This window comes from Alnus glutinosa, chromosome 11 (assembly GCF_958979055.1).
Source record: "Alnus glutinosa chromosome 11, dhAlnGlut1.1, whole genome shotgun sequence".
NCBI lineage: Eukaryota > Viridiplantae > Streptophyta > Magnoliopsida > Fagales > Betulaceae > Alnus > Alnus glutinosa.
This window is the reverse complement of record NC_084896.1, coordinates 14,879,289-14,903,344: the sequence shown is the minus strand read 5'-3', so window position 1 is coordinate 14,903,344 and position 24,056 is coordinate 14,879,289. Positions and strand designations below refer to the sequence as shown.

General features: G+C 38.5%; 1 protein-coding gene across 1 annotated transcript; it reads left to right on the top strand.

Moving 5' to 3' along the window:
* Positions 1–2,916: 2,916 nt before the first annotated feature.
* LOC133882335 (BRASSINOSTEROID INSENSITIVE 1-associated receptor kinase 1-like) lies at positions 2,917–24,042 on the top strand. The gene is made up of 11 exons (XM_062321478.1): positions 2,917–3,355; positions 4,213–4,345; positions 4,443–4,514; positions 7,016–7,159; positions 18,832–18,903; positions 19,021–19,092; positions 19,183–19,259; positions 21,170–21,295; positions 21,392–21,733; positions 22,151–22,545; positions 23,369–24,042. Exons 1-11 carry the CDS (start codon positions 3,250–3,252, stop codon positions 23,681–23,683), a joined length of 1,854 nt encoding a protein of 617 aa, XP_062177462.1. The 5' UTR covers positions 2,917–3,249; the 3' UTR covers positions 23,684–24,042.
* Positions 24,043–24,056: the final 14 nt, after the last annotated feature.

The window sequence follows — 24,056 nt, the reverse complement described above, 5'->3', positions numbered from 1 at the left end:
TTTTAAATCACATCTACCTTATCTTAGATGACCAAGAGTTTTGTAAATAGCCAATTGTATGAACATATGAACACCACCTTGCTTTAATGAAAACTTCATGATGACCTTTTAATAACGTTTTTCATGAAAATGACATTGGATCCCATACCAAAAGTCTATAGTTGTATAATGATGTGAAGAGTGATTTTAAAAATGAATAATGAATATAGATTTTAGACTAGGTCATAAACTTTTATAACAAAAAAAAAAAAAAAAACTTATTAAGTGAATAGCTTTATGTGTATTTTGGGCCAATGGACCAAGTAGACTAGGTGAAGAGAACTAGTTTAGACCCATTTAGTGAGTTATGGGCCTTAGTGCTTAACCTAGTTAGGAGGATGTCCAAATGGGCCATTCTTGAGCCAAGCCTCCATAAAAACAATTTTTAAATTCTTTTGGAAGAAAAAGATTTATAAATTTTTCTAAGTAAAATTCCAAAACTAACCCGACTTGGGTTCCTTTATTCAAAGAATACAAAAATATTAATAAAATAAGTTAGGTTAAAATGAAATATACTTTTAGAAATAATAACTTAATTTCGGACCTAGTCCAAAAAATAAAATAAAATATCTTTTAATAGGGGAAAATGCTAGGAAGGTTCTGTAAGGAAGGATAGACTCCTAATTAAGGTATTTGAGTATCTAGCTCTGGGCTAACCTATATGAACCTATTTGTTCAGATCTTAGCAGATCCTCGCCTACCTTTACCGTAGTAGCGAGGTAAGTGGTATTCCTTACCCCTTTCAAATGCATTTCAATTTTAAGGATTATCACTTTTATATTATACATGTTATGATGGATTACTTTGAAAGTTTAATTACCTTGCAAAGTAATGTTTCATTATTGACCTTAAAATATTTTAATGACATGTACTTGTTGTGGCATTTATCACAATTTGCCAATTCTTTATGTTCACTTTTTAAATGTCAACATATGATTTAAAAGCTCATGGTATCAGAAGAATTTATAACTAAGTTGTCACTCAAAAGTGGGTACAAATGCTCAGTATCGAAATGATGATTTCAAAAGAGGAAAGATTATATTTTAGTAATTTTTTCCCGAATGAAGAAAAGTTTCCATTTATGGAAAGTTTCTAAATAAAGAAAACTTTCCTAATAATGAAAGTTTTGCATAAAAAAGTGATACCTTTTTCACATGCTAAGTTATATGATTATTGAAAGTTTAAGGAAGTAAATAATAAGCATGTGTAAGGTGGAACCACATTATGTAAATGAAGATTTTAAGACATTTGACCTAAGGAAAAGTTAATAGTACAGTACTAGACTAGGATGAAGTTACGGTTACGTGAAGGTGTTGCCATCACCAAGTTGCCATGCTGACTGTACCAAGAAATTAATTAGCTGGCCATGGCATATTTGCAGCCACGGTATTGTTTGATCCTCGAAGGTTGGATCTCACAATCCCATGCATACGGGGCGTAATTGTATGCAAGGCTAGATGGGTAAAATTATAAAGGATATGATGTTCAAATTATTAAGAAGTTTATATCTTATTTTGGTGTTACATGTTTTTCTTACAACAATTACTTTTTACTTATGTTGCTATTTGTTTCCCCTCAACAACCATTTTAATTCGGTTGGAAAGTATTACCTACTGAGCCTTTCGCTCACTCCTTACTTTTTCTCAATTTTCAAGTTTTGAGACAGATAGGTAGGGGGCCAGAATGTTTAGGCTTTTGAAGGTCATCATATCATTCACTATGTTACTTTTATTGTATTTATATTCTGTCAAACTATGTTTTATGCTAGTAAGTGGATCAGGCACAGACAAAAAAAAAAAAAAATGGATCACTTAACTTATTAAGTTGTGTTATTATTTATTTTTTATGTTAAGAACTTATGCTTCTTTAAAAATATTATTTTCTTATGGCATGCATGGTAGTAGTTTACAAGTGCTTTGCTATTCTAATAAGTAACCTTGTGCCTATGAGGCTTTAAGACTAACAAACTAGGCCCTTTTGGGTCTGGGCGTTACACCCTCTCACAATTACAAGCAATTTGGGCAGACATTTGCAAACAATTGGGGGAGCCAATTACATTGGATCTTAATCCCTCCTTGAAGACCTTATATTCTCACATACTCTCTTACTCACAACCTCTCTTCGCTTGTCTTCTCTTCCTTGCAGCTCCTAATATGAAAATATAAGAAATATGTACGAAATTTCCGTACGAGTCAAAAGCCTAAAAATGTTTTTAGCTGAAAAATATTTTTCTATCAAGAAAACAAATGGGCATGAGTGGGAGAAATTTTCGTATAATCCAGTTTTGTAAGCAATTTTTCGTCCAAGTAATAATGAAGTAATGAAAATTAAAGGGTGTGAAAGCCAAAGATGACATCACAAGGTTTAATCAGAATATTTGTAATGTGTAAGAGAATAGATAAGGGATATAGAAAAGAAAAAGCATGGAAACCACAAAATCTGGGTTGAAACAAGGGAGATTTAAAACAGGCATTTATTTCGTTGACTAAAAGTGAGCCTCTCCCCTTTATTGTGAGGGATATAAGCAAAGTCTCTTCGTATGCAGGACGTGGTGGGGACAGCGCTGTCGGGGCGGGCGTGCGTCTTTGACCCGTTTCTATTCTGCTCTCTCTTCGTCTATTCCGCATTTAAGCATTGCTAAATAACTTACCTTTTATGGATCCATCTAATTTTTCTTTTTTCTTTTTTCTTTTTTATTAATTCTAATCCAAAACTGATTTTTACTAAATAAGATTATTCTAATAATAATAATAGAAATGAAAATATGATAAATCAAATAAAAGAAATTTCTCAACATTGACTAAGCCCATACTCTGAAGCTTAAAAGTAAAACCTGCTTTTGCTGAACTGTATGTTTGAAAATTCTGTGCTCTATTGCTTTCTCTGACTCTGCATGCATATATATCTATTTTTTTTTTTTTTTTTTTTGCACCGAGCCAAAATCCAATCGACTCCTCTCCAATTCCATTCCCGGAATCCCATCCAAATTCTTACTCATTTTAAAGCCAAACAAGAACGTTAACAACTTTCCCGGGATTTGGATTCGGATTTGGATTTGGGTTTGGCAGTGTTTCTCTATCCACCGATTTTTTCCAACCGAGGAGGTCAAGGGGATCGGCCGGTCAACGGGTTCGAGAGCAATTGATTTGGATATGTTTATTCATCAAGTTGTTCAAGATGGGAGTAATTTTGCATTATGACTAGTAAGGAATGGAATCAATGGAGCGGCTGAGTTTTGTGGTTTGGGTTCTCGCTTTTTGGCTCTGGTCAATTCTGGTGTTTGGGTTCGTATCAAAGGTCTCTGCTAATGCGGAAGGTGCGTGCTACCATGCTTTTTCCTACTTTTGGATGCATTTTCTGTTCTTGCTATTTAGGTGTGTTTGGAATATGGAAATTGTTATTTGCATTTGCTAGGTAGCGAATTGAATTCCGATCTCGAAAGAATTTGAGCTCTATTTGTTTAGTTTCCAAATACACACTGGGGAATAATAAAAATAAAGCTTGGGAACTTGTAATGATCCCTATTTACCGTAGCTGTGCTAAAATCTTCATCTTTCTCTACAAATTTTGAATTATACTGATGGTTTCTTCTGTGTTTTTTTCTACTTTGTGGTGGTATGGGAAGTGATGGATTTAAAATTAACTGGGTTGACTGGATGTGTGAAGTACTCTAGAGGGTTTTGGCTCCCTATGCACTTTGTGCATAGCCTCATTCGAGCAATTTGGGGTCGCGTGTTTTCAGGGAGAGTATGTGATTGGTAACAGTTGAATGATCTTTGGGAATCATGATTAAGTCATTCTCTATAACCGCTATCTGTGTCTCTCACTAAGCCAGCAATAATATCTAGCAAATCGCAATTTTAAACACTACTCAGTATGGACACCACTCTACTTATATATTTGGGTGGTTTTAATTATATAACCCTTCTCCCTTATGTTTTGGATGAGAAGTTGTCAGATTCAAAGACCTTTTTTCTTTTCTGGGTGTTGGTAAAAACTGTGATTTTAACTCGATGCCATGTTACTAGAGGATTGTGACTACTGGCAGTTTTAAATGGTGAGAGATCTCCCTTCATTCTGTGGACGAAGCTTGGATGTTAACATTTTTACCTTCACTTTCTAATTTATTAATTGATTTTTGTGACTAATGTTTGGCTTGTTCATGTATGACAGGCGATGCCTTGAATGCATTGAAGACCAGTTTAGCTGATCCTAATAATGTTCTGCAAAGTTGGGATCCTACTCTTGTCAATCCCTGCACTTGGTTTCATGTAACATGTGATAGCGATAATAGTGTGACACGAGTGTAAGCTTATTATGTGACTTCTTGGACTTAATGTTTATCTTTAATTTTAATGTTGTAAATATAATGACAATTTATATTTCTGTATCTGTTCTCCCAGTGATCTTGGAAATGCAAATCTATCTGGTCAACTGGTTCCACAACTTGGTCAGCTTACAAATCTGCAGTACTTGTAAGCCATCTTCACTGCGGTGGAAGTTATTTGGCTGCCTTTTGTTCTCAATGATGTTCTATTTCTTATATTCCATATAAAAATAAAAAGAGTATCAACCTCAAAATTACAAAATTTTCTTTTGGTGGTTTTTCGTCTCATTAATTTGAAGACCTTGAATTGTGTGGATTCCCTTTTTGTGATTTTCATGACTGACGATTGGATGGACAAGCTTGTTATTGAGTTTTTTTCTTAAAAAAAAAAAATTAAAAAAATTTGAGGTTTACTCCTATAAATATGACATGGGCTAGTGTTGTATGAAATATTATGTTCAAGTGTATATTCACTTAAAGTTTCAGGAAACCAAATTCTCATAGGTTCATCAGTATGCATCTTGATTGATAATTGGTCTTAAAAGGATTTCTAGATTCATGCTAAAAATTGCTCTTTCTTGTTAGGCGTTCTTGTTGTATAATGTCTGTGTACGTAGGGGTACCTTACACTTTACTATAAATTTTTTTATTACTTACCAAAAAAAAAAAAAAAAAAAAAAAAAAGAAGAAAGATTCATGCTAAAGATAACATCTTCATTGTATTTTTTTTTTCAAAGGAAAATGAAGTTACAGTGCCCCTAAGCTGCTTTAGTGTGTTGCATTAGAGTTATTCATACTTTAAGGTACATAGATATTACGTGAATTTGGCTGATGAGTTTCTTCATTTCTCTACATGCTTACAGTAGTATCCTCCCTTTTATTGTTATCTCATTTTCTATTGGTCTTTGTTTAGTATATTGATTTTATATTTAATTCCACACCCGTGTCATAAGCATTTTACTCCCTCCGTACCAATTTGTTCACCCTCTATGGGGATCCCAACTTTTTAAGGGAACATCCTCATTACTCTCTAAAATTTATCACTTTCCAAATTTACCCACATTTTTTTTTTCATGTTGATGCTATTCTCTAGCATTTAGAGGGCATTTTACTAACCTTATTGATATCCTTTTTTAAGTATTCAGTAGAGACCTTATAACTGGACATCCAAAAATGGAAAGGAGGCCCAACCAAAAGGGATAAGGGAAGTATTTGATATTATATGTAAATAAGTAGAAACATGAATGGTGTATGGACACTTTGTTATACACATACATGTGCAAACATGATGATGGGTTATATTTCATGTTTTGTGATCCTTTTTCTTCTGATCTTCTATATCAAAAAATTTGTGGCAACATGTAAAATATTGGGGTTGTTTGTGACAGATGGTGGTGTATACAAAATTGGAGATTTAACAGGGATAGTGGTCCTCAGATAAAGTTCAGTGTGCACATGGGGTTAGTTTATGGAAAAGTATTAGGAGAGATTGGGGAGATTTTTCCAAATTTATTAGATTCGATGTGATTTTCTTGATGTGTTATACTGTACTAAGTTTTGTAGGGAGGGTGCGAACGAAATGATTTGAATTTCTGCTAGAAGTCACGGTTGTCAAGTAATATCTTATTTTAAGTTCTAAGATCAGATGGAGATATTTTCCTTCCATGGAGGAGTATTTGGAAGGTTAGAGCACTGGTAAGAGTGGGATCTTTTACTTCGACAGTATAGATTTTAACAGTGGATAATTTGAGGAAGCATGGTAATAGTTGTGCATTAGTGGTATACTGTAAATCAGAGATTACAAACCATCTACTTCAATTTTGTTCATTGGGATTTGGCCTGTTTTAGGTTTCGTGGGTCATGTCTAATACAGTTGCGATTTGTTGGCATGTTGGAAGGGGCAATTTGGAAGGCATGGTAGTGGTGAAATTTGGAAATGAGTTTCCTTATGTCTTATGTGGTGTATTTGCAGAGCTCTAACATGCAGAATTTTAGGGTTTGTGAATTATCCATGTTCAACTTGAAGTTTTTGTTTTAGCATTTTCTCTATGAGTGAGGTCACGAGTGCTTCCCCCCACCACCAAATTTATGAGGGTTTTTGGGTCTTTTGACTTTTATACATTAGTTTTGTTTTTGGGTATTTCTCTTGTATAATTCCCATGTACTAGGGTTGCACCATTTTGTTGTGCTTTTCTTTTCAATGAATTACACCTATAGAAAAAGAAAATTAGAACTGACTACATTTTTGCACTTTCCTGTGTTAGAGTTTTATCTAGAAGCCAAAGGGGTGGCATGTTTCTGTTCTAGCCCCTTGCATGTTTTGTGGCTTTTATGTAGCTTTTTGCACACGTTCACCTGTCGACTATGCATCTTATTTGTTCAAGATACTAGAAGGTAAAATGTCCATGCAAAATGGATACTTCCAATTTCCATGGTGGATTACTACATCTTTCAGTATTTAACGTTACTTATATGTCTTACAGTCTATACTGTTTGGCATCTAGCCTAGGAATGGTTGTCTAGTTATGTCCGTGGCTGTACGAGTTGGTAAAAGCAAAGTGTGGATGGTAAATTTAGTTGTTTGCATACTTTGTGCTATTTTCTTTACTTTTTTGTTCTGCAGATCTTTAAATCATCTTGTCATGACAGGGAACTTTATAGTAATGGCATAAATGGAAGAGTTCCGGAAGAGCTTGGGAATTTGACAAACTTGGTGAGCTTGGATCTTTACTTGAACAATTTGACTGGACACATTCCAACCACATTGGGAAGGCTTTCAAAGCTTCGATTTCTGTACGCATATCTATCCTTCATCTTGTGGTTGAAGTCAATAGATTTATTATGTTTTTCTTGATCTTTCTTCTTTGCTTTTACTTCTTAGTGTCTATTTGTACGCCTTCGCTGCCTGAAAACTGGTAAACTTATGGGCTAAAATATGGCTAACTGGATTTGGAAAGTAGTTTTTCTTCTAACTATATTCAGAAAGAAAATGTACTCGAGGCTTTGTTAGATATTTTCAATAATTATGAATTATTCACATGGTATCTATGGTAAATACTTAAACACATAGACACACACAGGCAGACATGCTTATGCAGTGACATAAGGTATTGAAACTCATTTCTGAGAAAAAAAAAAAAAAAAAAAATTTGCTCAGCCAAAAGTTTTGCTTGATTATAAGTCCAATCCTATATATATTTACTGTCACCTAGGTGTCTTAGATGGAGATGTCATTGAATTAGCAGAAAAAACAATACATAAGAAAAGGAGAACATGGTTATTGGAACTCCAAAGGCAAAATGCCATGGCGACCTATTTCGTTATTGATGTTCATCGTTGAATGGTGGTCAAGATGTTGTTTAGCTTTGGGAAGCCTAAGATATAGTAGTGTGGAAAGCAATCCCACTGTGTTTAACATGGTGCATTAGGTGTGAGAGGTTAAGGCATAAATTTTGGAGGTAAAGCTGCTGAGCTGAAGCTTGTGGTTTTGAAATCATTTTTGCTGTGGTTGAGTGCTTTTATTTTTTTATTTTTTTCGGGGTTCTTTTCATTGATTTTCTTCTTCCTTTTTTATTGCATTATCTCTCTTTTCAAACAAGTTGATTTTCCTAAGAGCTACTTTGTAATGACCCTTGAAAAGCACTAGCAATAGCCACATTGGTGTATTACTCCAAAAGGACTAGTCAACTTACAATTAGAGCCTCCTAAAATGACTTATAAAGTCTAGTCTCACTTAGTAATGAACCAATGTGAAACTTAACACTTATGAGCATCTTTATAATACACTCACTCAAGGTGGGCAATCCCTTTTATCAAAATAAAATAAAATATGGGACTAACTTTTTGAGGTGTCACAATCTCTCATATTCGAATTATTGGCATCCTCGTTAGGATCCACGTCATGTAGTGCCTCGGCACTACATGGTGTTACTAGGTTTCTTTGATACCATATATAACGACCCGGTTAAAGCACTAACTACATTTGTGTTATTATTCCAAAAGGACTAATCAAGTGTTTGAGGGCTTTTGGTTTTTCAGGGTTTGTTGGGTTTTTTTCTTTTTGTGGGCTGTTTCGTTTTTCGCTTTCTAGTTAGGTGCTCTCTCTTATATACTTCCGGTGTATTTAGGGGCACCATACGCTTTTAATAAGACCAGTTTATTACTTATTAAAAAAAAAAAAAAAAAAACTTATCAAGTTATAGTTGGAGTTCCATAAAATCACTTATAAAGCATAGTTTTACTTAATAAAGAACCAGTGTGAAACTTATCTCCCGTGAGCACCTTTATAATCCACTAACTCAATGTGGGCTATCCATCTACCCATTGTGAGACTAACTTCTGGAGTGTCACATACTTTTTGCGAAGCAGATGAAAACATTTAAGTGGTTGAATCCTTTTTTTTGGGGGGGCTACAAATACTTGGAAATGGGACACAATTGATGAGACCAAAGAAAGTGATAAGGATGATGCATAACCATAGTAAATATAAGAATATTGGAAATGTCACTTCATTAAATATGCTATCAGCCAAACTTGGGAACCAAGTTTGTCTATGTCAACGTGCCTGAATCCATTAGTAAACTGATAGGACCTACAAAACTGATGCAACTTTACACATAAATATCTACAAAAACAAAATTCTTTTCTTTTTTGATAAGTAATAAGCCAATCTCATTAAAAGCATAAGGCGCCCCTTAGTACGCTGGGAGTATACAAAAGGAAATGCCTAACTAAAGAAACGAGTTGGAAAGTCATTAAACTAAAAGAAAAAGGGGACACGTAAGCCGTAGTCCAAAGATACAAAGTGTGGTAAAAGGAGGATAAAATCTCCTCCGAGGTCTTCGCCAAATCCTCAAAGCTCCGATTATTTCTTTCCATCCATAAGCACCAAAAGAGGCAAGTAGGCGTCATTTTCCACACCATAGCACTCATCAGCCTACCCGAAGACCACTAGCAAGCAAGCAGATTGAAAACCCGTTGAGGCATAACCCAGGACATCCCAAAGCAACTGAAATGAGTATTCCATAAAGCAGAAGCAACGTTGTAGTAGAGAAGAAGATGGTCCACGAACTCCTTAGTCTTCTTACACATGCAACATTTATTGATCACGATAACGTGGTGCTTTCTAAGATTGTCCAAGGTGAGGATCTTTCCAAGAGCCGCCAACCATATAGAAAAGGCCACCCTTGAAGGAGTTTGAGTCCGTCACACACTCTTCCAGGGAAAGTGAGTGAGAGCCTTCAGAGCAATAGAAGAAAGACTTGACTTGGAACAAACATTTTTTAGAAGGACCCACCAAAGCTTGTCTTCACTACCTCTTCTAACTTTAACTGAATGCAGCACCTGAAAGAAAGAAGTCCACCTCCCATTCATGCGCCTCTCTAGCAAAGCTCGCGTTCTACTGGTTGGAATCGCCCAAAAACTCCAAATTATTCGCAACAGATGAGTCATTTGCAGAGGCTATATCAAAAAGGGCAGGGAAAGCTACATTGAAAGCCATATCCCCACACCACATGTCATGCCAAAAGCTAATCCTGGTCCCATCCCCCACTTCGAATTTGGTGCAGCCTGAGAAAGTCTCCAAACCTTTTCTAACATTTTTTCACAACCCCACCCCAAAGGCTCCTACGCCCCCCCCCCCCCCCCCCCTCCCCTAAACTGCCATATTTGGAGTCCACCACAATTCTTCACCAAGCATCTCTTTCAATTCCATAGCTCCACAACCATTTGCTTAGCAGAGCGCGATTGAACATCCTCAAGTTGTGGATACCCAACCCTTCCTCAGAGATCGGAAAGCAAACCTTTTTTTGATAAGTAATTGCAATTTTATTAGAAGACAGCGTAAGGCGCCCCTAGTACACACGGAGTATACAAGAAGCAACAGCCTCACAACCGACCCGAAAAGGAACAACCCACAAAACAACCCAACCCTAAGCCCCTAAAGCTCACAATCTTCAATCCTATCCCATCGCCTATGTTCCTCATCAAGGGCAGAGAGGAAAGCCATAGTTCTATCCCCCTTTTCCCCGAAATACGAAGAGCATGCCATAGACAACTCCAAAGGAGATAGCTTTGGCTTCCTCCCTTTACATAAAGGCTTGGAGGTGGGTTCTTCCAGGGAGGAGGAAGGAAGAATCCTCCCTTCCGGCGAGCCCATCTCAATGGAAACTTGTGAACCCACAGTAGAATTCTCAGACCCACGACCCGCCTCTGAGGAAGCCAAAGAAGAAACCGGAAGAGGAAAATGAGAAGATTCGGTGACAAGATCGGGATCCGGAACCGAAACCAACTCCGAACCCATATCCGATCCCTGACAAATCCTCCCACCAGCTTTCCTACGCCTAGAGGGATAGTTCGCGTCACCATAGTTGATGGAACTCTGCAAATTTAGAAGTTCCCTTTTTCCTTTATACTTCTGGCGCGCAAAAACCTGGAACTCCTCTTCCATGGCTTCCCGAACAGCCAAAGCCCCCTCCCCAAAATCCCCATCCATCGCCCAATCTAAGGGCAAACCATCCCAGTAGTCATCTTCCTCCTCCTCCCACACCACAATCTCACCGTTATGATCGCCCTTGTTGACCTCCTGAAGCTCCACGGAAGGGACAGGAATCGGGGGTAGGTTGAGAAACCCCTTTCTAAAAAAGCCCTGATTCACTTGCGTCACTGACTTCTTCGTAGCACGAGGATTTGTCGCCTTCTCAACTGGCGGCTCTGCACCAGTAACACTCTTGTCAACGTATCCAACTGACATCTTAACGGCTTCCAAAGAATCTGAAATTAGCTCATCAGTCCATTTCACAGAGTGCTTTTCCCTCAATTTTTTCGCCCTCCTGTAATAACACTGAAAAGGCAAAGAAACCGCCACAGGGAGGGGAGAACGCAGCTTCTCACCTAAAATATCTGCTCCAGCAATAGACGGTGTAACCGGAAGAGATTTAGGAATCTGAAGCTTTCCCAAAGGAGTGAAATTAAAAGAAACAGTAGTAGCCGCCGGAAAACCCAGATCCGGCGCCGGAGAAGGGGGGAAACCGAACAGGTGGGAGGCTGGATTCCAGCTAGAAACCGCCGGAATTACCTGGGACCTGCTCGACTCACCCCTTGAAGGAGACTCCGTTCCAGAAATAAACCCAGCATCAGCCACCGACGGTGGCTCCGGCCTAGGGGAAACCCCAACAAAACCCGTAGAACCTGGACTCGCTCCCTTTTTTGCTCCCAACGCTGTATCCTCTGAACCCCCATTTGGAATCCGATTCAGAACCAACCCAGAGGACACCTCCGTTGTCGTCACCGGCGATGTTGGCGGCGGACCGGAAACATTAGGTTTCCGCATGAAACGAGCCACGCGACAACCTAAAAATTTTCGAAAAAGCCCCGACCCGGCATATCGAGTCAGGACTCTCCTCACAGCCCGGCCCAAAACCAAACAAAAACTGGGACCCAACTTACGCCACGTCCGCGTTCTCGCCTTTTCAAATTTCAAACCCTTACCCTGCGGACTTCCAGGCTGGTCTTTGACCAACAGATCAAGCGTGTTCTGCTCCAGAGAAAAGCAATCCACCGCCGATCTCGGATCAGCCTCTGTATGCTGCACCGCCGGAAGGAGATCAATCTCACATGGAGTCGCCAACGAAACCCTTAACCAGGACCGACCATCACCCGCTATGGGCATCGTCTCAGCAACGGTGGTCGGGTCCGACCTCAAAATCTCTGCAAAGGAGGGCCCCATCCACTTTGGAGCCAAGCCCAGAGTCGGCCGATCATCCTCCACAACCTTCTTCTCCGATGTAGAAGAGGAGCCGAGCTCGCCACCCGACGAGGCTGAGAAAAAAACAACCACCTTTCTCAGCTCGTCGGAAAATTTAAGCCATCCCCACCCTCTACGTCCCTCGGGGATAACAATGTACCCCTTCCGACCACCCAAGCCGAACGTTGACACCTCTAAAAAGCGCCCAGCTTTATTCCCCCCTCTCCGAGCAATTAGGACCTTCTCACCTTCTCTGAACGATTTAACAAGCTCCTGCTCTGCCGGGAGACCCAACAACTCTTCCATCATCGACGCAAGCCATTCGGAGCTCTGCGCATTCAGCAAAATCACACCCAGGAAATTTTTCCTCTTCTCCTCCACCCTCAACGTCGATGCCCCACCCACCACCGAGAACGTGAAGGACTTAGACTCCACTAAGAAATTCTTCTCCATCTACGAAACCCCCAGTACTAAGACGACCAAACCACAAAACTACATCTCCGATCTACCTGAAGTGCAAACACATAGAAAGCACCCAGCAACACTAGCAAGAGAATCGCAATGACAAATACCAAAGATATCAAACCCCCTTCAAAGCAAAGGGTTTTACTAGTTACCTTCTATTGAGAACAGTACAATGAACCCTTGTAAGCAACAAGCATTGGTTGCAGACTAAGAAGTTTTGAAGTGCTGGGATTTACTATTATTACACATACATGGGGAAAAAGAAAGAGACAGAGAGAGGCCTAGCTAACTAGATGATATTTAAATTCTTCACCTATCCCTCCCCATAAAAAGTCTTGTTGGAGCTTCCCAATTCGATTAGCTACACTAGCAGGAATGAGGAAGAGGGACAAAAAGTACGTCAGTAGGTTGGAAAGAGTGCTCTTAATAAGGGTGACCCTGCCTCCCTTGGACAAATACTTTCTTTTCCAACTAGCCAACCGACGCTCCATCTTTTCTACAATGCCATCCCAAATAGACTTTGCCTTGTAAGAAGCCCTTAGCGGAATACCAAGATACTTCAGGGGTAGAGAGGAAGTCCCACAACCCAATATGCTAGCCAACTCATCCACGTTATCCACATTGCCCACAGGAACCAAAACAGACTTGGCCAGATTACTTTTAAACTAGAAACAACTTCAAAAAATAATAATAGAACACGGAGATAGCGAAGATGATTAGGGTTGGCCCTATAAAAAACTAAAGTATCATATGCGAACAAGTGTGAGATATTAACGGTAGGAGGCCTAGATTCCACTGAGAAGCCTGAGAGAAGACCTCTATCAACAGTAGCAGTAATCATGTTGCTCAAAGCCTCCATGACTATTACAAATAGAAAATGAGACAGAGGATTGCTCTGCCTTAACCCACGAGAGCTACTGAAAAAATCAGCTGGAGAGCCATTTACCAAGACATAGAAGCGTACTGACGAAATGCAATGCGCTATCCAAGAATACCATTTCTCCCCAAAACCACATCTTCTCAGCAGGTAGTCAAAAGACTTCTCAATATCCAGCTTGCAAAGCAACCCAGGTTTGCCAGACTTGATATGATTGCCCAAAAATTCGCTAGCAATGAGGACCGAATCCAGAATTTGCATATCTTTAACAAAAGCGATATGGGCTTTGAAATGATCTTCTCCATGACACTACTCATTCTATTAGCAAGAACTTTAGCGATGATCATATAGACCCCACTCACAAGACTAAAAGGCCAGAAGTTTGTGATCTCAATTGCCCCAGCTTTCTTTGGAATTAGAGCAATAAAGGAAGCATTAAGGCTTTTCTCAAAATTGCTATGAGCATGGAAGTCAAGAAAAACCCGCATGAGATCGGGCTTGATCACATCCTAGCAGTCTTGGAAGAAGGTCATAGAGAAGCCATCAGAAGCGGGAGCCTTATCTCTATTCATACCTTTTACCACCTCTAAGACCTCTCTCTCCTCAAGCGGAAGCTCTAGCTGAGAGGCCTCCTCCACATCTAAAGAGTCAAAAGCAAGATCATCCATTCTAGGTCGCCAGTTGTAATGTTTTGAAAATAAGGTATCATAGAGCTTAACAATGTGATCTCTAGTAACTGGTTGATCATAAGTAATTAATCCTTTTACAGAAAGCGACTATGGAATTGAATCTCCGGTTCGAGTTAGCAAGCCGGTGGAAGAACTTTGTGCATTTATCATCTTCTTTAAGCCAAAGAATCCTTGATTTTTGCCTCCAACTAATCTCTTCTTGAAGAGTGATTTTTTCCAGGTCATTGGAGATCAGGCTTTTACTCAACTTCTCTTCAAAATCTAAGCCTCTCTCTTCCTCCAGTCTATCATGAGTGTGCAGTTCCTCGAGGAGAGCTTTTTAAGAGAATACACATTACCAAACACCTGAGTGTTCCACCTTATCAAATCAAACTTTAAAACCTTCAGTTTTTAAGCCAAAATAAAGCTAGGAGAGCCTTGAAAACTATAGGACAACCACCATTGCCTCACCCTATCCACAAAACCAGCTTCCTTCAGCCACATATTCTCAAATTTAAAAGGTCGTTTGCCCTCTTGAATACCACCACAGTCAAGGAGAATAGGAAAATGGTCAGAGCACAATCTAGGAACCCTTTTCTAAAAAAGCCGTGGATAATTAGCTTCCCAATGCGGAGAGACGAGAAACTGATCAAGTCTTGACCAAGAGAAATTATTAGACCACGTAGACGGCCCCCCAAAACGGGGGAGATCCATGAGACCCTACTCTGAAATAAAGTCTGAGAACTCCATCATCGCGGGACAAAAACGAGTTACCCCCGATCTTTCGCAAGGGAATCGGGTGACTTGAAGTTGCCTTCGATGCACCGAGGCATGTCCCACCAACTAAAAAGGCTAGCCAGCTCCTCCCAAAGAGACCTTCTAAGACTATCAAAATTAGGACCGTAGACCCCCTCAAAAGTCCAAGTGAAGTCATCTTCAATGTTTTTAAAGGAGCAAGCCACAACATACTCCCCCACACACACCTCAATCTTCTCCACAACCCACTTATAGCACATTAAAAGAATACCACTGGAAGCCCCTCTAGAAGGTAGATAACAACAGCCGGCATGATGACAACCCCACAAGCTTCTCACAATATTGATACAAATAAACTCAAGTTTTGTTTCCTGCAAGCAAATAATGTTTGCCTTCCACTGCCTTAACAAATTTTTAATTTTCAACTGCTTGTCATCCTCATTTAACTCTCTCACGTTCCATGAGAGCAATTTAGGCTCATAAAAACCTTTTTGAGCCCTCACCTTTTTCCTACCACGTGAAGTGCTGCCGCTATGCTCATCATAATTAATAGAGCAGAACAAACCATTCAATTATCTCGTACCCCTTTTTCCCGCCGTCGGGGAAGAACCCACTCCTTGTTTTGCATTTTTGGTAATAATAGCCTCAAATAAGGCCGATAACTGTTCTTCAAAACCGTCGCACGAGAGCCCCACGACGTGCCTGAACTGCTCGACTAACTAAAAGATCCAATCACAGTGCCACTGCCCAAAATACCCCTTGCCGTTAACTGCTGGACACCATAAGAACGGGGTGGGCTCCACCTTTGAGTAGAAATCCACCTCCAAGCAAGTACAGTTCAAGTCTAGCTCCTTGCCCATCCCTCCAAGAGGCTGGGGAGAAAAAGGCAATTTTCTAGTTGCTGGGACAAATTTGAAATATCACACAATTACACGATTACCCTTTAAAAATAAAAATTAGCAGGTTCTACCTCGTTTCAGGCGCATTAAAACTCTACATTTTATAGTTATATACATATGGAAAATTCCGAAGTCGTTTCTGATGGAGAGAGAGAGAGAGAGAGAGAGAGAGAGAGTACATACAATAACAAAACCAGCTCTTAAACCATTTTATTCTTCTCATTCTTTATTTCTTTCTGTAACACTCTAGTCCCATATTGGAAATATGAAAAGCCCACATAGTGGTGGTTTATAAAGAGATATTCATGGGTGCTAAGTCCTACATTGCTTACTTATTAAGTGAAATTAGGATTTATAAGTGATTCTAAAGAAGTTTCAAATTGACTAGTCCTTTTGGGGTAATAGCGCTGATGTGATTAGCACTTTTCCCTTATTCGTTTTGAATGATATCAGAGTCAAGTTAGTAACGCTATGTGGTACTTGAGCACTGCATGACGTGGCCTTAACAAAGACGCCAGTGATTTAAGGTGGGAATTTTGTAACACTTCGGTCACATATTGAGAAGATGAGTAGCCAACATAGACAATGGGTGGTTTATAAATATACTCATGAGTGATAAGTCTCACATTGCTTGCTTGGTAAAACTGAGTTTTACAAGTGATTTTAGAGAAGTTCTAAATTGACTAGTCCTTTTTGGGATGATAGCGCGGATGTAGCTAGCACTTTTCCTTGGATCATTACAAATGGTATCAGAGCCACCTAGTAACACCATCTAGTACTGGCGCACTGCATGATGTGACTCTGACGTGGATGTCAAGGGTTTAAGAGATGGAGTTTTTAACATCCCGGTCATGTATTGGGAAGATAAGAAGCTCACATAGAGTAGGTGGTTTACAAAGAGACACTCGGGTGCTAAATCCCACATTGCTTACTTACTAGGTGAAACTCGGCTTTATAAGTGATTTTAGGGAAGTTTCAAGATAGTAACGTAAATACGGCTAGTGCTTTTCCCTGAGTCATTACACTTTCCTTTACTTTTCTTGTTCTTTTTTTCTTTTTGCAAGCATATAAGCTTCTCTTGTTGGAAAAAATGGATCTAAAAGAGGTGGGTAGAGAATTGATTTCTCAAGTAACTTTTAAATATTTGTACTCTCTGAAAGACACCAATTGGAGAGTAGTTGTTTATAAAGCATTTATTAGTTTTAATTCAGTCAGAAGTAATTTTATGTTTCTGAATTGACATACTTCTTTTAATTCAGTCAGAAGCACATATTGGCGAACTTCTTTAACTTCTTTTAGTAGGTTGATTTATGGTTGAGAGTTCTTTAAGATTCATTACAAACTTTTCATCAAGAAAAATGTTAGGGCTGGATTTCTAAGATAAGAAAAATGTTTTTCATTGACAAAAATGTATTTTGGAAACTATTATGATTAAAGACTCTTTGGTTCAACAGAAAATTTATCCAAATGGAGAAAAAATATTTTCATTAATGAGTGTTTTTTCTTTTGGGTTATCTTTTCTGCTAGCTAATCATTAAATGCACAGAAATTAAAGAAGAAAGGCGTGAAGAGTATTGAAAACCAAGCTTACAATTTAGTCGACACATCATGGTGTATAGAGGCACTTTCAGATTGAGTCCCCTTTTTTTTCAACCTATTGGAGGTGCTATCCATTGTTTTTTTTTTTTTTTTCGATAAGTAAGAAAAACTTTATTAAAGAAAGCGTAAGGCGCCCCTAAGTACACAGGAACAACCAAAGCTAACCTGCAAAAACCTACTACACCAAGGCCCCAGAAAACGAAAAACGAAAAACAAACTACAAATGGACCCAACTAAGAACAAGACTACCCATTACCCGCCAAGGCACAACAAGCCTACAACAAGGTGCTATCCATTGTTCTGGCTGATTAAGACTGCCCAAAAATTTTAGATGCAGAACCATTCTAAGAAAACAAGTAGCAAGACAAGTTAGTGTCTAGAAGGCCAAAGATAGAGACGGGAAATTGAATATGATAATGATGGCATCTTGAAGGAAGATGATCCGGAGCCTATCAAGGATCAAATTCATAGAAGTTTTAGTTTCAAATCTCGTCAATGAGATTTGGGATACAGGACATCATATGACAGACTTTTTTAGTATTTGAGCTGGGGTGCTGAACTTTGCATTCAACTATGAGATCCTAAATTTGGAAGAAGATGCATTATGTGAGGTTTTTTTATTAGATTTTTTAAATATCTGTTGTGGGACATTGTTATAGGGGCCCTTAGGCTAATTGTAAGCACAAAATTCAATAAAGCTCCCTCCTTTTATTAGGGGCTTACATCGGACTAATGAGAAGATTTTTCTGTCTTCTTCTATTATTATTATTATTATTATTATTGAAGCTCTTCAACAAATATCTTTTACCAAGAGTACTATGACCTTAATTTCCATATAGGTTGTGTGCTTTGAACCTTGATTTGGACTTGTGGTTACATAGGTTGATCCACAATATCTATTATCCATCTTTTGTCAATTCCTAGTTGTAGTTTAAGGTCTTTATCCATGTAATTAATTTTATATAATAGCTTTAGGCTGGAAAGTCACAAAGTCGTTAGGCGATTTAGGCCGGAAAGTCACTATGTAAACTCAAATAATACTTTTTAGCGGAGCTGTTTAGCTCCCAATCTCCTTTGCCAACATTGTTTTATGTTTTCACTCCCACTTGCACACCTAACACATGCATTACTGTCTCAAATGATCAATGAAAAAAGTAGATGAAAAGAGATTACCTAGAATTTATGTACTTTTCTCATCACTTCTCTTCTAACCACGGTCAGATTTGTTTCTAGGATAAGAATCAGATTACACATATTATTCATAGCTAGATGTAGCATACAACTAAGTGCGATTACAGATCATTGGCACTCTATATGGACATTCTTACTTTTATTTCTACTAATTGTTATGGTATGTGTAGTTATTGGTCATATAACTGACTAATTAGATAGTTGTTCTATTACTGCAATATCATTATGGTTATCTGTAAAATGACTGTCTGTGTTGCATGAAATAGGCGTCTCAACAACAACAGCTTGTCAGGAGAAATTCCGGTGGTTTTAACTACTGTTAACTCACTCCAAGTCCTGTGAGTGTTATCTTGATTACTTATTTTTTTCATGATCAAATAATTGTTATATTTTAGTTTTCTCATCATCAATGTATTGCGAAAATGTAATTTGTCTTCTTTTCTTGTTGCATATAGAGATCTGTCAAACAATCGTCTAACAGGAGACATTCCCACTAATGGCTCCTTTTCCCTATTTACTCCTATCAGGTTAATTATATTTCTTTCTTCTGTTTTTCTTGGTAGCATTCTACATCACTGATCAAAATGCTAGCTCACTTATGTCGTTCCATTTTGCAGTTTTTCTAATAATCTACTCAAACCAACTCCAGTTTCTCCACCTCCTCCTCTTCCTCCAGCAACCACTTCTTCTCCAGGTGTGTTAATATAAATATGTTTTCATCATAGATATTGTAACACCCCAATCTTATATTCGGAAGAAGAGTTGCCCACATAGAATGGGTGGTCTATAGAAAAAAACTCATGGGTGCTAAGTTTCTCATTTGTTACTTACTACGTGAAACTGAGTTTTATAAGTGATTATAGAGAAGCTCTAAAATTGACTAGTTCTTTTGGGGTGATAGTGCAAATATAACTAGCGTTTTTTCTTGAGTCATTACAAATGTTATCAAAGCTATCTAGTAACGTTGGTTATATGGTAATGGAGCACCGCATGACGTGACCCTGATGAGGACGTCAGAAGTTTAAGGAGAGGAGTTTGAAACATTCAGTCTCATATTGGGAAGAGATGAGTAACCCACATAGAATGAGTGTTTTGTAAAGATACGCATGGGTGTTAAGTTCTACATTACTTAGTTACTAGGTGAAACTGGGCTTTAGAAGTGATTATAAAAGTTTCAAATTGACTAGTCCTTTTGGGTTAATAGCGCAGATGTGTGTAGCGTTTTTTTCTAAGTCGTTACAAGGGTTTAAGGGAGGGAGTTCATAACACTGGTCCCGTATTGGGAAGATGAGTAGCCCACATAGAGAGTAAGTGGTTTACAAAAGATGTTCATGAGTGTTAAGTCCCAAATTGCTTACTTACTAGGTAAAATTAGATTTTATAAGTGATTTTAGAGAAGCTTTAAAATTGACTAGTCCTTTTGGGGTGATAACACAGATATGACTAGCACTTTTCTCTAGGTCATTAGAAATGGTATTAGAGCCACTTAGTAATGCTAGCCATGTGATACTGGAGTACCACATGATGTGGCCTGACAAGGACGTTAGGAGTTTAAGATGGGGAGTTTGTAATATCTCAATCCCATATTGAGAAGAGATGAGTTGTTCATATAGAGTGAACGGTTTATAAAGATACTCATGAGCTACTAAGTCTCACATTACTTAGTTACTAGGTAAAACTGTGTTTTATAAGGGATTTTAGGAAAGGTCCAAATTGACTAGTCATTTTAGGGTAATAGCGCAGATGTGGCTAGCGCTTTTTCTTTGGTCGTTATAGATATTAACTCTAGTAGTATAGATACTAGGGTATGTTGTGTTTCTTTAGCACTTTGTTCCCCGTAAAGATTCAAGATGGATGTTTCTTTGCTTATTTGACTTTTTTCCCAAAAAAATCATCTCACATGTAACTTGGCCGATTTTGCAATCTATCCACTTCCTATTTTCTTCCTCTTTATTCTGATTTACATAAGCATGAAGGATTCATAGACAATTAATGTCTTAGAGATCAACTATCTGGAAGTGGATTGCATTCAGCCATAGATGGGTTGTTTTACTTCACAAACTTTAGATGGTGGCTCTATCTCAGGCTTTAGTTCTTGTCTCCTTAGGAGAGCTTGAAAACCAGGAGAAAATTTGCATTGATTGGTGGCTCAGACTTGACTTTTGAAGACTAAATCTGATGATGCTCTGACCCAACGGGGGATGAGAGAGAGGGAGAGAGAGAGAGGGTGATGCTGTGGTAATCAATTGTGAAGTCCTCTAGTACATGTACTTTATGTCTAGGTGAAAGTCTACCTAAAAGCATGACACCTAAGAAGAGTTTTGGAGATTAATATTGGGTGATGCTTTGACCAAACAAAGAAGGGGAGAGAGAAAGAAAGGAGGATGATGCTATCGAAATCAATTGTAAAGTCCTCTAGTATGTATACCTCATGCCTAGGTTGAAGTCTCCAAAAAGAGCATGACACCTACGAAGAGGGAGAGGGAGAGGGAATTAACATGTGTTGGAACATACCAAATTTGTCATCATTGCGATTAGTGAGTTATCTCTCCTGTTGTGTTCTGACTTTGCCTATGAAAGTCATAAATTGGTGAATTGTTTCAGGTAGTGCCACTGGAGCAATTGCTGGAGGAGTTGCCGCTGGTGCTGCTCTGCTTTTTGCTGCCCCTGCAATTGCGCTTGTTATGTGGCGACGGAAAAAACCGCAGGATCATTTCTTTGATGTACCTGGTTAGTGAGTCACTAATTTTTTTTATTTTTTTTTAATCTTGATCACTATCTTGTTGCTTCATAGGATACATTCTTTACTTAATTATGTGTTTGCAGCTGAGGAAGATCCAGAAGTTCACCTGGGACAGCTTAAAAGGTTTTCTCTGCGTGAGTTGCAAGTTGCTTCAGATAACTTTAGCAACAAAAACATTCTAGGAAGAGGTGGATTTGGTAAGGTTTACAAAGGACGCTTGGCTGATGGTTCTCTAGTGGCAGTAAAAAGGCTTAAAGAGGAGCGTACCCAGGGTGGGGAACTGCAGTTCCAAACAGAGGTAGAAATGATCAGCATGGCTGTGCATCGTAATCTGCTTCGTCTCCGTGGTTTTTGCATGACGCCAACAGAACGATTGCTTGTTTATCCCTATATGGCTAATGGAAGTGTAGCATCATGTTTAAGAGGTACTCTAGTTAGCCACTTCTCTACATATTACGCTTTTTCCTAATATAATCAAACGATTTTCATTGCTTTGATGGAACATGCTTTACTTTTATATATCTTTAGGATACCAATTTCATGTGCGACATCAACTCATAATAGTCGTTAGATTTGAGGGCTAAAATTCAACATATGTTTGATTTCTGAGCCACTTTGAGAAAAAAAAAAAAGTAGTTTAAATAACCAATTATGTATTTTTATTTGGGTGTCTGGACCTGTCTCTGGCTCAAATTTGGACTGCTTATGGGCTCTATATCTGAACAAATTGTTCATCTTGGCGAACCACACTAGTAATTTCTTCAGACACCATTGCACACACTAAAAAGAAATTTCAAATGTTCTGTGGTTCTCTCATGATTTTTATGTATGCATTATTGTAGAACGTAAGGAGTCGCAGCCCCCACTTGATTGGCCCAAACGGAAACGGATCGCATTAGGATCTGCAAGGGGGCTTGCTTATTTGCATGATCATTGTGATCCTAAAATTATTCACCGTGATGTAAAAGCTGCAAACATATTGTTGGATGAGGAATTCGAAGCAGTTGTTGGAGACTTTGGGTTGGCTAAACTGATGGATTACAAAGATACTCATGTGACAACTGCTGTACGGGGCACAATTGGGCATATAGCACCAGAGTACCTCTCAACTGGAAAGTCATCAGAGAAAACTGATGTTTTCGGGTATGGGGTCATGCTTCTTGAATTGTTAACTGGTCAAAGGGCGTTTGATCTTGCTCGGCTTGCAAATGATGACGATGTCATGTTACTTGATTGGGTATGTAAGTCACATCTTCGCATTACATATTAGTTTGTCACTAATAAGATGGTGTTATTTTAAATAACTCTCTAGCCTTGTCGTGATTTGTCTGGGTCCCAGATTTTATAGCTTGTTGCTTCAACCAGTTCATTAAGGAGAATATTGAACACAAATGAGACTTTAAACTAGGGGCTATTGTCTGGTGCTTCAGATGTTCATTTCAGTGGTGATTTCGAGTCTGGTAAAAAGTAAAAAAAATATATATATATTCACAAAGATGTGATGTCATTTTATTTTTGGAAAAATATTTGCAAAGATGCAGATACAGTTGTCTAACCGAACGAAATTTTGTTAGAATATCATCTGTCTTGTAATGTTGTACCTTGTTATCACAGTATTTCGGACATCTTTGTTGAGTCCATGTGGCTGCCTGGACATCCACTTTTCAATAGCCTAAAGGTTCATTTTAATTGAGTAAAGTTACCATAATATGCACGTTTCTTCAGATTACATTTGAATTTCCCTTTATTTCCAATGATTTAAGGGTTCAACAGAATTGTACTGGACAGAAAACAGTAATTGCACAGGAGAGACTATTTCTAACTGTTCAATACATTTCTGTTTCCATGTTGGCTTTGTATAGCCCTATGCTGATGACTGTTTAGCTAGCCCATGTCATATAAGCAATCTGTCACTGAATGTTATATACTGCATGGACTTTATGTGTCAAATAGTTTCCTTGGTAAACTTTTTTCAGGTAACTCAATGATTAAATAAACTGATTCCTTCTACTTCTCCCCGAGACTATTTGAACTGCCTGACATTAATTTTGACAATCCAGGTTAAAGGACTTCTGAAAGATAAGAAGTTGGAAACATTGGTCGATCCCGATCTGCAGGGCGAGTATGTTGAGGACCAGGTGGAGCAGCTGATCCAAGTGGCCTTACTTTGCACACAAGGCTCCCCAATGGAACGGCCGAAGATGTCAGAGGTAGTTAGGATGCTTGAAGGTGACGGCTTGGCCGAAAGATGGGAGGAGTGGCAGAAGGAGGAAATGTTTCGTCAAGACTTTAACAATATTCCCCACCCAAATGCTGGTTGGATTGTTGACTCTGCTTCCCACATCCCTCCAGATGAATTGTCCGGTCCGAGATGATCCTTTCATGGTTTCATTCGTAACATACGTATAGTATTCTCTTGGAGGCCCTTTTTGTATTTGGGACTGATATTGATCACATTTGTTCATATGATTTTTCTTTCTGTTCCTTTTCTTTTAATATCATGTCGGTTGATAATGTTGTGATTTCTATAGGGTTAACAAATGTCATTGTGGATAAAAATAGGTGCTAGCAAACAGGCCGGAAGGGCCATGGGAGCACCATAATTTGTCATATTATGTAATCCAAAACTAGTGAAGATTGTACACCAACAATTCCAATTCTATTTTCTTCATCAGAAGCTTGCTTTCTTCTGTCGGTGAAGCATTGCAATACAATTATTAAATTACAGTCGACATTCTAAAGGTATGT

Excerpts from the sequence above, each read along its gene's own strand:
- LOC133882335 (XM_062321478.1), top strand. The coding sequence starts at position 3,250 with ATGGAATCAATGGAGCGGCTGAGTTTTGTGGTTTGGGTTCTCGCTTTT. Across the intron at positions 4,515-7,015 it reads CTTACAAATCTGCAGTACTT|GGAACTTTATAGTAATGGCA; the intron begins GTAAGCCATCTT and ends TTGTCATGACAG. Across the intron at positions 19,093-19,182 it reads TCCCTATTTACTCCTATCAG|TTTTTCTAATAATCTACTCA; the intron begins GTTAATTATATT and ends TCCATTTTGCAG.